This window comes from Trichosurus vulpecula, chromosome 2 (assembly GCF_011100635.1).
Source record: "Trichosurus vulpecula isolate mTriVul1 chromosome 2, mTriVul1.pri, whole genome shotgun sequence".
NCBI classification, from domain to species: Eukaryota; Metazoa; Chordata; class Mammalia; order Diprotodontia; family Phalangeridae; genus Trichosurus; species Trichosurus vulpecula.
Window position 1 is genome coordinate 9,257,476 of NC_050574.1, and position 12,917 is coordinate 9,270,392.

Sequence of the window (12,917 nt, forward strand, 5' to 3'; positions counted from 1 at the left end):
TATGAGTTTTCAGCGCCTGCCAACAGCGTCCCACAGCTCAACGTCCCCCTGTCTGGGCTGGGGACCTGGGGGTCTAGGGGGCTGACTTCAGCACCAGGCTCTGTCCCTGAGGAGTTCTGCTCACTTCTAGTACCTTCTTACAGGAAGCCTTCCTAGCTTGCCTCCCCTAGGCCTCAGGGGAAGGGGTCTGGGTCTCTGTGGAAGCAGTGGCCAGAGCCCAGATAGCTAGGTTCGTTAGTGGGGATACCCAGGGTCTAAGGGGAGGCTGCTGCTCTTTCCTGTGTCCCGGCCCCCAGGGGTTCACAATACGTTTTGTCCTGTCTCAATCCTGTCCTGGGACGGGAGCCCGGGGCCGGGGCCAAGCTAAGTTTGGAAGGGGGAGGGGGGGCTGAGGGTCAGGGTGGGGTAAAGAAGGGGGCGGGGGCCACACGTCTCTGTCACCAACTTGGCCCCATACACACCCCCTGAACAGTCAGCGGGTGGAGAGACAAAGGAGAGACAAGACCCAAACCGATAAGAGAGTACTAGACAGAGAAACAACAGCTATAGGACGATAAAGGGGGAGCAGAGACTTCAGACACCCAAGTATACTGAGAAAGCCTGAGACACAGAGAAAGAGACAGAACAGAGGGGCAGAGAGAGATCAAGATTGGAAAGAAACGAGGGGGAAAATCCCCACAGGAACGCAAACCCACAGAGGCAGAGTAAGATACGGACACCCTTAGAAAAGAGATCCAGACAGACTGAAATGGACTGGTACAGGTAGATGTCCAGCCTCGGCTACAGGGGAGACACTGAGCAAGTGACCAGGAATCAGAGAACAGACGCACATAGAAACAGCCAGGAGAAGAGGCAGGTTTTCTCCTCTCTCTCTATCTCTCTGTCTGTCTCTCTGTCTCTGTCTCTGTCTCTCTCTCTCTCTCCCCACCTCGTTCCTTCTTCCTTTTTCCTTCCTCTCTTTCCCCCTCCCTTCTCCCTCTTTACTCTTTCTCCCCCTCCCTTCTCTCTCTTTCCTCTCTCTGTGTCTCTTTTCTTTCTCTGTCTCTTGTCTTTCTCTTGTCTCTCTTCCCTGTTTCCTCTTTCCCCACCCTTTTCTCTCTTTCCTTTCTCTCTCTCTCTCTCTCTCTCTCTCTCTCACACACACACACACACACACACACACACACACAGAGTGAGAACTGACAGACAAAGCGAGGGCAGAAACTAAAAAGAGGAGAGTCAGAGAGACATACAAAACAGAGAGAGACAAAGAAAAGAGACTGCAAGACAAGCCAAAGACCAAGAGAGATTCAACAAAGGAAAACAGAAAGAGAAGAGATACCTGTAAAGACACAGGGGCAGCAGAAACAGAGAAAAAGTTAGTCTGTGTCAGTGGCAAAGCCTGAAAAAGAGACCAGGGAGGAGGCGAGACAGAGAGAGGGTCAGAGACAGAGGCCAGGAACCAGGGCTGGTGGGAAGCGGGGCAGCTGGAGGGTGCAGGCACCCCAGAGGGAGGGTCTTTCAAGCGCCAGCACCCAAGGCGACCCTGACATGGAGAACGGGGAGCAAGATCTCCTTGAAGATGGGGACTTGGAGGTGAGCGATGTGGGTGTGTCAAGGAGAGGCAGAGAGAACAAATCAAAGAAAAGGAGAAGAGAAGGAAACAAGTGGAGAGGTTCAGAGAAGAAGACAGAGGTGTCTGCAGAAAGAAACACGGCAGACTCAAGAAACATGGAAACGAGGAGGGAGAAAAGGGAACAGAAGCAGTGATTTGGAGACACGGAAACAGACAGAGAACAAACTGGAGACATAAGAAGGGGAACAGAAAAAGAAACCTGGGAGAAAGGGTGGCGGAGGGCAGGATTTGGGGGGCTGGTGGCAGGCTGCCCCTGGAAGGGCCATTGGAGAGAGCCTTAGGGACTTGGGGGGGGGAGCGTGAAATGGTGCCCATTCTGCGAGGCTTGGGGACAGGTGGGTCAGTCCCACAGGATGACTCATCATGAGTCACCATCCCCACCCTATGACACTGACCCAATTGTTGACCCTTGGTCTCCCCTTTAGGACCCTCTGACCTCTCATCTCTCGATAGGGGGCTCTCACTTGATAGAAGAAAAAACTTCCCTAAAATTAGACCATCCCAAATTTCAGCAGGCTGCCCAGGAAGTAGTGAGTTCCCCCTAACTGGAAGTATTCAAGCAGAGGCTGGATGATTCCTGCTGTTCTGTAATGGGGACTGATTTAGAGGGATGTGAATTGAGCTTGATTTCTTTCCTCTGAAATCTGAAATTTTGTGACTGCCCCCCTCCCACATCCCTGAATTGGCTCTCTGGTTCAAGATCTCCTAGGATCCAGAGCTGTTGAGTTTGCAAGATAAATAGAAAGCTTAGAGATCATCCAATTTGCCCCTAATTTTACAGACTTGGAAACTGAGGCCCAGGGAATTTAAGTGAACTATCCAAAGTCACCTAACGAGTCACTAGCAGACCAGACACTCAGGCTTGCTTTCTCTCTCTCTCTCTCTCTCTACTTCCCTCCCTCTCTCTCTCTCCCCCACCCTTCTTTGACTCTGTCCCTGCTCTCTCTCTCCCCCCTCTCCCCTTAGGAGGATACAGCATTGGCCCTCCAGCGTCTTGTTGACCTCACAGCCAATATGGTGGCTCCTGTTCGGACCCTGAGATCCTGCTACCGACTGGTCCAGGAGTTGGGTGCTGGCACCTATGGCCGTGTCCTCCTGGCCAGGCCCCGTCGAGGGGGTGAGTTGGTGTTCTTGGTGTGGGGGAGGAAGCCTCCCCCAAACCACAATTACCCAAAGGCTGTGGTGCTCCCCATGGGTGTGGGAACATGGGAGATGAGGGGACCCATAATACCCAGCACAGAGACCAAGTTTCTGCCCCCTCCAAGTTTCTGGGGAGCTATAGACCCTCAGGATATCAGGGCCAAAAAGTCCCCAATCTTCTCATTTCACAGAAGAAGAAGCTAGGACTGAGCACATGGGCCAGAAGTTACTTGCCTGTTGTCCCACATCAAGTCAGGCCCAGGGTCCTTCATCCCCAACAACCCCTCCTGTCATCCTTTCCCCAAGGTCCCCCCGTTGCCCTGAAGCTGCTCCCACGGGCCTCTGCATCCTGGGCCACTTTCCTTCGAGAGTTCTGTGTGGGTCGCTGTGTCTCCTCGCACCCGGGCCTGCTTAGCACCCTGGCCCCACCACTGCAGAGCCCTCACTACTATGCCTTTGCCCAGGAATACGCACCCTGTGGAGACCTCAGTGGGATGTTGGAGGACAGGGTGAGACTTCAGGAAGGCAACCAAGGTGGAGGAGGAGTTGGGGGTCAGGGTGGGACACAAGCTTGGAGCTGGCATGGCTTACAGATAGATGAGTGCAGAATGGACACAGGCTTAGTTGGGTATGGGGAGAGAGATAGAGGGGATGAGATGGAGTAGCAGATTGGGACTGGGGTTAGAATTGGGGGTGGAAGCAGGCCTTGGTCACCACTGAGGACAGGCCTGGAGCCAGCAAAGCACTGGGGGAACATTTAGAAGATTGGTTGGGAGATGAAGTTTGGGAATTGGGGACCACATTTGGAGCCTGGATGAGGCGCTGTCTAGAGTTTGGACCACGGTTGGGTGGCAGGTTTGATGCAGAGGTGGGCTCTTCATGGAACACAGTTGGTCAGGGTTTGGGTTAGGATAGAGATGGTGGGCCTTGGGGCACTTGGCGAACTCTTGAAGGTTTGTGGAACTGGCTTCCCCTCTCAGCTCGTCCCCCTCAAGCCCTTTGAGCTGGGTGCTTTACACATAGGGAAGCTGAGTCTGCAAAGGTCAGATGGCTGGCTCAAAGTCACCTAGTTGGTGTCTAAATCAGGATTCAAACCCAGGTCTTCCTGGTGTCATCTCCATTATGGAATAGGGCTGGTCTAGGCTTAGGTCAGAGAGGGGATTGCAAACACAGAACTGCTTTTCTTACCCAGCTGCCAACCTCAACCTCAGCCCTCCCATGCCTTGTGGGCCTTACTGTTTGGGGGGCAAGACAGAGAGAGGGAAAAGAGAGGGGAGGGAAGGGAGGGTCAGATCTCCAGCTGGAAGCTGGGACAGGCTGAAGGAGGAATTCACCCCAGGCTCCCCATTCAGGCTAGAATAAGCTGGGTCAAGGCATTGGAGAAGGCCTGAAGGGGGAGGGGGGCTGGTGGAGGGGTTCTATACTTGTTTACCCTGAAGACTGGCCTTCCAACAAGGACCCCCAGAGCAGCCAGGCTGAGGCACCTCCACGCTCCAGTCATGAAAGGGGTGAGCATAGGAGGAGGCTAGTCTTGGGGAGGGGTTGAGTCAAGCTGGGGGCCCCTGCACGGGCCCCAGGGCCCTGAGCCCCAGCCTGTTCCCCCTGCAGGGCCTCCCGGAGCTCCAGCTGAAACGAGTTGGGGTCCAGCTGGCTGGAGCCCTGGACTTCCTGCATTCCCGGGGCCTTGTCCACGCAGATGTCAAGCCTGACAACGTCCTGGTCTTTGACAGAGCCTGCCGCCGAGTAGCCCTGGGGGACTTTGGGCTGACCCGGCCGGAGGGCTGCCCATCCCCTGCCCCACCAGGACCCCTGCCCTCAGCACCTCCTGAGCTCTGCCTCCTTCAGCCCCCTGATACCCTGGCCCTCCGGCCAGAGCTGGACTCCTGGGGGCTGGGAGTATTACTCTTCTGTGCTGCCACAGCCTGCTTTCCATGGTCTGTGGCCCTGGCTCCTGACCCTGGGTTCGAAACATTTGCTGGCTGGCTGACAGCCTCTCCCCAGCCAGCCCTGCCACCCCAGCCCTGGGCCCAGTTCTCCCTGGCTGCTCAGACCCTCCTCCGGGGGCTGCTCGCCCTAGAGCCAGAGAAGAGGAGCCTTCCAACAGCTGTGCTGGACTGGGCAGGGGAGGCCTGGATGGTGGAGGGGGCCAGGGCAGAGGAGGAAGAGGAAGGCCATGGGGGAGGAGGGGAGGAGGAAGGCACTGGTGGGGAAGAGGAGGCCAGCTTAGATGAGGGGTCAGAGGAAGAGGAAAGAGCTCGGCATGGGACAGGATCATAGAGCCAGCCCAGGGGACTCCCTGACCAGGTGGTGAGGCAGGTGGTCTGGGCCATAGCCAAGTTCCCCCCCTCACACCCCACCCACGGACAGGGGCCACCTGGACTGCAGAGACAGCTGGTGTGGGGAGTGAGGGGGGAGATGAAAGGTGACCTTTCTCACCTCCTCCTGAGGCCTGGCCCCAGGTGGTTGGCTCCCTCTCCCTGCCCCCTTCCAAGGACTCAGGTGGATGGTCCCCAGTGCCTGCCTTCCTGGGGCTCCAGTGACTCACTCAAGTCAGGGGCAGAAGTGGGACGGAGGCCCAGATACCCTGGCTCCCAGCCTGGGAGGGAGTGGGGGGGTGCTGCTAGGATTAGAGATCCCAGGAGGGTACCCTCCACCCCTCCTCTGTTCCCCTGTTTGCTTCTAGTGATTAGGTTATGGGGGGGGCAGGCCCCCTACACACCCTGACACTGGTCCACAGCCTCCTTCATCCACTTCATAATTTGATAGCAGGCCCACACAGTGGAAATAACTGCCTCAGGGTCATGCAGATCAGGAAGGAAAAGGTTGGAATGAATCTCAGGGCTCTTGACCAGGTTCAACAGTGTTTGTTGGAGATGGGATGCCTAAGCACATTTGTCAAATAAAGGTTCTCTGGCATGCCTGTGTCTCTCCTGGAGAAATGGAGGCTGGGGAGGGAGGGCAAGGTCTCTTGAGGCAGCAGCATGTCCAGTGACTCACAAGTCAGAGGACCTGGGTTCCAGTGCTGCCTGGGTCCCTCCTTGGGTCACTGCTGTGTGCCCTTCTCCACCCTCCCTCACCACCCAGCTGGATGGGGGCTTGGGCATGGCCTAGGGCCTGGTACAAAGGAGGGCAGCTGGAAGCTGATGAGGTCAGTTTACTGATGTTTCCTGGGAAATCTCCCCTTCCCCTCTGCCCACTGAGAGCCCCGGTGTCTGGGGTCACATGGACTACCCTTCTCTAGCCTCTAGGCATCCAGGCCCCCTTTCAGGAGCCCAAATATTGGGGTTCACCCTACCCCCTCAGGGCCACAGATCTCGATTTTCTATGGAATCACTGACCCCTCTGAGTCCCAGGCATGGTGAGATGACCATGCTGCTGCCCCTCCCCCACTCCCCCAATCAATGCCCCTTTGATGGGCCAGAGACAAGTGGGAGGAGGGAGGAGGAGACTGGGGGGGGGGGGTGCCTGAATCCTATTGTGGAGAGGGACAAATGAGGGGGGTGGCGGGCTAAGAGATGAGGCAACCAGATTCCAGACCGATGTGATGGGTCATGATCTCAGAGCACCGAGGCGGGTGCTGGAGCAAACTGGGGGGGAGGGGCCCAGACCCCTGGGACCTCAAGGGGACTGGGGTTGGGGCTGTAGGTCCACTGGCTCCCTGCAGCATCAGGGGGTGGGGAGCAGGATACCTAAGGGCCTGAGGGGAATGGGGAATCTGGACACCTGGGTCTCTCTCTGGTACTCTGGGGGCCCGGATGCCTGGGTCCCTGCCTACCACTTCTGTCTATTGCCCACCCATGGGCAGTTACTCAAGGGCCCACACGGTGTCGCTCTGGCCCTGGGGGGGGGAGGGGGATAGAAGGGGGAGGGGCCTGGGTTAGGGGGTGTGGCCTAGGCCCCCAACAGGGCAGGGGGGCAGGGGGGCGGGGTCTCTGGGCCTATGGCCCGACTTGGGGTTGGCAGCCACCTAAATCAGCCAGGGCAGTGACCAGAGGAGGTAGTGAGAGAGACCGGAGCCCTTGGGGGAGGTGAGACTCAAGAGGGCTGGGAGCTGGGGGGCTGGGGACAGGATGCCTGGCTCCCTGAATGGGGGGAACCTGGGTGATGTCACCAGGGCCAGTCATGGAATTGCTGGCAAGGGGTCTGAGCTTTGGTGTTCTTTGGGGGCCAAAGGGCTGTGGCCTTGGAAACTGGAATCCATAATGGGTTCTGGGATTGGGGAGCCCAAATAGATGTGGTGTCTGAGGTCCTAATGGAGGTGGTGGCTGGGGGCTCAGATTCCTGGGAACTGGAGAGCAGCTTGGGCTAGAAGCTTAGCCACCGAGGTCCCAAATGGAGGTAGGGGCTGGATTCCTTCCTAGGTTCCTGGCAGAGATTGGAGCTGGGGGCCTACCATCCAAATCCTCTAATAGAATTGGGGTTTGGGGCTCAGATGCTTGGATCTCTGTACTGGGGACCTGGACAATCGGGTCCCTGAAAGTCGTGATGGTCATGGGTCAGAATTTCTGGATCAATGGGAAGGATTGGGGGCCGAAGGCATGAACATGGTAGCCTGAAAGACGTTTAGGGGCTGGGAGCCTGGATGCCGGGGCTTCTGAGAAATGAGAACCAGAGGAAAAGGGGGTTGGTCTCTAGAAGAGAAAAGTGCTGGGGCCTAGTGTTATTCTAGGGAGCGAGCCTATGTCTCCCAGAGGAGGGAGATCTGGGGGCTAGGATGCTATGTTCCTAAGGGAATTGAGGGCCATATCCCTAAAGCTATTTCCAGTCGGAGCTCGGACCCCAGGGGCCTTCGTGGAGCTCCAGGCCATGGACTCCTGGGTTCCCGAGGTGCCTGGTGCCAAATTTCTGTCCCCATCTTGTCTGCCTCCACCCCCACCCTGTTTCAGCTTTCTTAACCCTGCCCCTGGGGGTGAGTAGCACCTGTCTTCTCTTGAAATGAGGAGTCTGATTCCGTCCCCCCCCCCAAGTCTGTTTGCTTTGGAAACAGTGGGGGCTGGCTTCTCCTGCCTGGTTCATCTTTCCTCCCACTGGAGGCCCAGTTTGAGAGGAGGGGGAAGGATTAGAGAAGGCAGGGTCTAAAGAAGAGGGGACCATCTATGATCACAAAGTCACTTACCCCCCAGCCCCATGCCTGAGGGGCCAGTTTTCTTAAGTTTTCTCTCTCTCAAAACTCACATAGCCCCATCCCTAGCCCACATTGACCGCACAGCTCCCACCCAGGATTCCTTTGGCATCCAAGGGAAGTGCCCCAGGATAACCCAGAGGTCTGGAATCACTTGGGGTTGGGGTAGGGGCTGAGAGCCTGGATGCTGGCATTCTCTGGGACCCTAATGCCGTCCTCTCACTATAACTCAAGACTACACCAGGGAGAGGACCCCCTCCTCAGGTCACTTGTCTGGGTTGGCTTTTCCACAGTTAGCCATGACAGGAGAGAAGGGTGAGGAAGACGGGGAGGCCCTGACCTGGGACCTGGAAGATCTCACGATGGAGGAGCTGAGTGAGGGGCAAGCAGCTGCCCGGGCCCTGGAGGACATGCTGACTCTGAGCTCCCAGACGCTGGTTCAGGCTGAGGTTGAGGACCTCTATGATGAGGTCCGCCAGCTGGGCCAGGGCCGCTTTGGCCGAGTCTTGCTGGTCACCCACCGACAAAGAGGTAGCTAGAAGGAACGGGGCAGGGGCATTTGAGGGGCTGGCAGAGTCTGAGGGTCCTGAGGGGAAGAGGAGAGGGCCTAATGAAAGGTGGCGGGCTACCCAGAGGAGGGGTAGATCCAACGCGTGTCCAAATATGGCCTTGCTTCTTGTCCTCGACATCACGTGGTAGGAAAGAGCCTGAGTTCATGCCCTAGATCAGAACTACACTGTGCAGGTCCCTGAGTGTGGGGCCCCAGGATTGGGTTGGCCACAGGGGTGATAGCCAGGGATCCAGGTGTCAGGGTGTCAAGATTCCAGCCCATCTGAGACTCAGGGATTCAGGCTCCCTTGATCCCCAGTGGACCCAAATGTCCTATTCCCAAGTTCATGTACCCAACATGGGGCCTTGGGCAAGTAGGTCCTTTCTTTTTTCTGGGCCTCAGTTTCTCAATGTGTAAAAAGGAGGTATTCAGCTGGTTGGCCAGCTGAATTTCAGCTCTTCTACTAGCTGGCTTGGTGACCTTGGGGGAGCTTCAAGGGTTAGTTTCCACTCTTTTGACACTGGAGAATCTCTCAGGGCCAGTCCAGTTCTGATGTTCTAGAGTTCTGTGTTGTCCTCCCACTTTTCCCATGGGTCCCATCCCCAACCCTTGCCCTTCCTTGCTTCCCTCCTGCGGGCATCACCTAGGGACTCCCATGGCCCTTAAGCTTCTCTCCAAGGCTTCTACAACTCGCAAAGGGTTTCTTTACGAGTTCTGTGTGGGACTGACCCTTGGCTCTCACCCTGGCATCGTGGCCACCTATGGCATTGGGCTGGAGACACAGGCCTGCTACGGCTTCCTCTCAGAGCCGGCCCTGCATGGGGACCTCATTGCCTTGATCCAGCCCCAGGTAGGTCAGCAGCCAGGAGACGTTGAAATTCAGGGAGGAGAGACCCCAGGGGAGGGTCCAGAGGTGGAAGGAGCCTCTGAAGCTGGGGGCCTCCTTCTTGGGCCCTGAGCTCTCTGGGGGAATCTGGGAAGAATAACTCTGGGGAATTAGGACAGTGAGTGCTCAGAGAGGGTGGGCATGGATAGCAGAGAAAGGAGAAAGGGGGCGCTGGGCCTGAGGTCAGCTCTGGGGGAGGGGATACAGTGGAGCAGGGTGGCTTCCAATCAGAGGGACATCCAGAGAAGGGTCTGGCCATAGGACCTGGCCAAAGGCTCACAGTGTTTTGGAGCTGGAAGGGACAGTAGGGCTCAGGTCACATCCTCTCCATTTGACATAGAGCATGTTTTCATGTGGGTGGGTGGGAGCTGATTGCTAAGAAGTGCCTGGGACACCCCTTGGTCCCCCGGGGTGGACCCCCAGGCCTAGGCCAGAGACACAGTGCCTGTTCATCTGCCAGGACTGCTGGTGGGTGCTGAACTCAGGGCTAGGGGCCTCTTGGCTCAGCTCAGAAACCCTTGCTTCCCTACAGAGGGGCCTTCCCGATTCCGCAGCTCAGCTGTGTGCACAGCAGCTCTCCCTGGCCCTGGAGCACATCCATTCCCATGGCCTCGTATACCGAGACCTGAAGCCAGAAAACGTGTTGGTCTTTGAGCCCGGCTGCCGGCTGGTGAAGCTGACCGACTTTGGGCATACTCGGCCCCGGGGGACCCTGCTGCGCCTGGCTGGGCCCCCCATCCCCTACACGGCCCCTGAGCTCTGCAGCCCAACCCGCTGGCCTGAGGGTCTTCCCATCCAGCCCTCCCTGGATGCCTGGGCCCTGGGTGTCCTCCTCTTCTGTCTCCTCACCGGCTACTTCCCCTGGGACCAGCCCGTGCCCAGTGAAGACCCCTTCTACCAGGATTTCCTGGACTGGAGAGATTCCGGGAAGACCTGTGACCGCCCTGCACCCTGGGTTGGTTTGACCCCTGTGGCCGATCGGCTGCTGGGGGTGCTGCTCGACCCTCAGCCCCGGCACAGGGGCCCTGTGGGCTCAGTCCGGGCCTTTCTGGGCCAGTCCTGGCAGAAGGCTAGGAGCCCAGAGGTAGCCAGGAAGAGGGGCGAGAGGGAGGAGGAAGAGGAGGAGGAAGAGGAGGAGGGTGCCGAGTGAGAGGGCCTGGGGCCGGGGGGAATCTCTAAGAAGGTGCTTTGTTCTGTGCATGCTGAGGATGGGCTGGGGGATGAGGCCAGGGAGGTGCCCACCCAGCACCATCTCTGAGTCTGGTCCTCATTTCTCTCCCTGCCCTGTCACCATTCCCTCTCAGCCTCTTTCTGCTCTCCTCCTTTTTGTCTCTCCTTCTGTTTTATGCCCCGGTTTGTCTCTCTCTGGGTCTCCCTCCCCACCAGGCTCACCCCATCTCCTCTCTCCAATAAAGCCTGAAGATACTTGTTTGCTGTCCTGTCTGAGGGGATGGTCATGGAGTCAGCGCGGGTTTCTATTTGTGTGCATTTCTGTGAATGTGTTAGAGTGTGTAGATGTTTGTGTGTGTGGATGTGTGTGTGTGCACACGCCAGCAAAGCGGGCCCCTGGGGGGGGCAGCCTGTCACCACCTGGGGCGCTGGCTCCCTCCCAGCTGCCCAGGGCCGCCAGCCTGCCTGCCTGCCCACAAACACTCCCTCTTCCTCTCCTGCCGCTCTGCTCGGCCCCGTGCCCAGCTGAGTCCAGCGGCTCTGACCTCGTGGGTGCTGGTTTCCTAGCCTGCTAGGGTGGGCTCCGCTGGATCCCTGGTTCCAGAGGCATGGACCCAGGCGGCCCGTCTCCCATGCCAGGGGGCTCAGGCTAGAGGGCGGCAGGCAGGCAGGCAGAGCGGGTGGGAGGAGGGGGGCTTTGTGCCACCTCCAGAGCCTGAAATAGCTGAGCGATTAGGCGGGGAATGCCCTCCAACTGCAGGGAAGAAATGGGGGTGGTGCTGGGCAGCAGGGTGAGAGGCTTGGGGGGGCCTGGGGCCCTCACAAGGCGTTAATTGCTGCCAGGTGCTGGAGATTAACAGGCAGTGATAATGAGCCCGAGATGAGGCAGCTGCTGGAGGGAGCCTGGAGCAGACCTCTCAGGGGTCTGTGGGAGAGCTGCCAAGGACTGGGCCAGCTTGGGGCCCAGGTACCCTGTGATGGTGCCAGCCTCACCTTCAGGGTGCTGGTGCTCAGGAGCTCCCCCCAATATTCTGGGAGCTGCCTGGCACCCCAGGAGATGGGCAGTGCCACCCCAAGCCGCAGGTGGTCTGGGAGAGCCCTCAGAACCTGGGGTGCCCCTGACAGAACTCTTGGAAATCCCAGGGGAACTTCTGGCCACCCATCTAAGAGGGCTGGGGGAAAGATTTCCAGCTGGAGGGGCCTCCCAGAGCCAGACCCTGTTTGACCAAAAGGAATAAACTTGCCCAAGGTCGTGCTGCGGCTGAGGTCAGCCTCAAACCAAGGTCCCAGCCGCAGCTAAACCCAGAGGCTAAGCAGTATGTGGCATGCTGCTGTGAGCAGGCCCAAGGTGTCTGCCATCCCAGTTGGGAGAGTGGGGGGCCATGCCAAGGGAATGAGGTTGGGCATAGAGGAAGAAGGCTGGGCCTGACCTTGGAGGAAGTGCCTCCCACATCTCTGGGTCTCAGTTTCCCCTGGGTGCTCTGATGGGGCCTTCAGAATTCCTGCTGGCTCAGACCCTTCTGGTACTCTAGTCAAGTACTCAGACACAGTTAGGATCCTTCTTCCCGCCCCTCCCCACTCCCCCCCTGCCCACTCCTCACACCTAGCAATGGGGTCCATGGAGGAAGTGGTCTCAGGGTGCTGCTCCATAGAGCTGCTGGGGGGCAGGGAAGCTATATCTGGGGTTGGAGGCCTGCCCTTGAACACTCCTTGGGGGGGTCCCTGAGCAAGGCCTGGCATGTGTCAGTAGGGGGCTGGCACTGGCCAGGCTGGCTCTGTTGCTGGCTTCAGGCCCCTGGGCCAGATGTTCCGGCTTAAAGGCCAGCTGGGATAGGATAACTGGGTAATTAAACACACACTTAGGGGCCAGGGAGTAGGCACAGTGCCCTGGGAGGCGTGGGTGTCCTTTGGCCCAGAGCTCAGGGAGGGGGGCCAGGGTCCCCAGCCTCCCAGTCCGGCCCTCTTGCTTATATCCAGTGGGCTCCTCCGTGGTTCATCTGATTTTGGGCTGTCTTCCCTGGAGATCATGGGGGGTGGGAGACAGGCTGACTCTCACTCTTGTGAGGGGCCCCCAGACCTTAGAAAGGGGCTGAGACCAGCCTGTTTGGCATGGGGGAGGCTGCCCAGATCCAGGGATCCTGTCCCCCAGCCTCCCCTGACCTGGTAGGGTGGGCATTTCGCCCCGGGTGGCCACTCCCAAGGGCCCAGTCAGAAGTTATTTACGTCGCCCGGCTTACCGGGCGAGGGGAAGCTGAGATTCTCAGCGTGCTCAGAGAGCTCTCAAGCAGTTGGCCTAAGCTGGTCAGCCCAACAGGACCCCCGGACCCTCCCATCTTGTCCGGCTGCCCCCCCCCACCCCCAGTAACTGGACCCTCCTGGCCTTTCCCTCCCCAGGCTTAGGGGTGGTGAGAAGGCCTGACCTTCCCCGGCCTCT

At 58.3% G+C, this 12,917-nt stretch overlaps 2 protein-coding genes across 3 annotated transcripts; both read left to right on the forward strand.

Moving 5' to 3' along the window:
• Window positions 1–1,530: 1,530 nt before the first annotated feature.
• SBK3 (SH3 domain binding kinase family member 3) lies at window positions 1,531–5,299 on the forward strand. 2 transcript variants are annotated; one of them, XM_036747604.1, is made up of 4 exons: window positions 1,531–1,575; window positions 2,582–2,732; window positions 3,062–3,264; window positions 4,364–5,299. In XM_036747604.1, exons 1-4 carry the CDS (start codon window positions 1,531–1,533, stop codon window positions 5,030–5,032), a joined length of 1,068 nt encoding a protein of 355 aa, XP_036603499.1. In that variant the 3' UTR covers window positions 5,033–5,299. The 2 variants fall into 2 exon arrangements, with proteins under 2 accessions (XP_036603499.1, XP_036603500.1); XM_036747605.1 differs by having other exon boundaries at window positions 2,585–2,732.
• Window positions 5,300–6,724: 1,425 nt separating this feature from the next.
• Window positions 6,725–10,741, forward strand: SBK2 (SH3 domain binding kinase family member 2). The gene is made up of 4 exons (XM_036747606.1): window positions 6,725–6,783; window positions 8,171–8,408; window positions 9,075–9,277; window positions 9,846–10,741. Exons 2-4 carry the CDS (start codon window positions 8,177–8,179, stop codon window positions 10,461–10,463), a joined length of 1,053 nt encoding a protein of 350 aa, XP_036603501.1. The 5' UTR covers window positions 6,725–6,783; window positions 8,171–8,176; the 3' UTR covers window positions 10,464–10,741.
• Window positions 10,742–12,917: the final 2,176 nt, after the last annotated feature.

Excerpts from the sequence above, each read along its gene's own strand:
- SBK3 (XM_036747604.1), top strand. The coding sequence starts at position 1,531 with ATGGAGAACGGGGAGCAAGATCTCCTTGAAGATGGGGACTTGGAG. Across the intron at positions 1,576-2,581 it reads TTGAAGATGGGGACTTGGAG|GAGGATACAGCATTGGCCCT; the intron begins GTGAGCGATGTG and ends CTCTCCCCTTAG. Across the intron at positions 2,733-3,061 it reads GGCCAGGCCCCGTCGAGGGG|GTCCCCCCGTTGCCCTGAAG; the intron begins GTGAGTTGGTGT and ends CCTTTCCCCAAG.
- SBK2 (XM_036747606.1), top strand. The coding sequence starts at position 8,177 with ATGACAGGAGAGAAGGGTGAGGAAGACGGGGAGGCCCTGACCTGGGAC. Across the intron at positions 8,409-9,074 it reads GGTCACCCACCGACAAAGAG|GGACTCCCATGGCCCTTAAG; the intron begins GTAGCTAGAAGG and ends GGCATCACCTAG. Across the intron at positions 9,278-9,845 it reads TTGCCTTGATCCAGCCCCAG|AGGGGCCTTCCCGATTCCGC; the intron begins GTAGGTCAGCAG and ends GCTTCCCTACAG.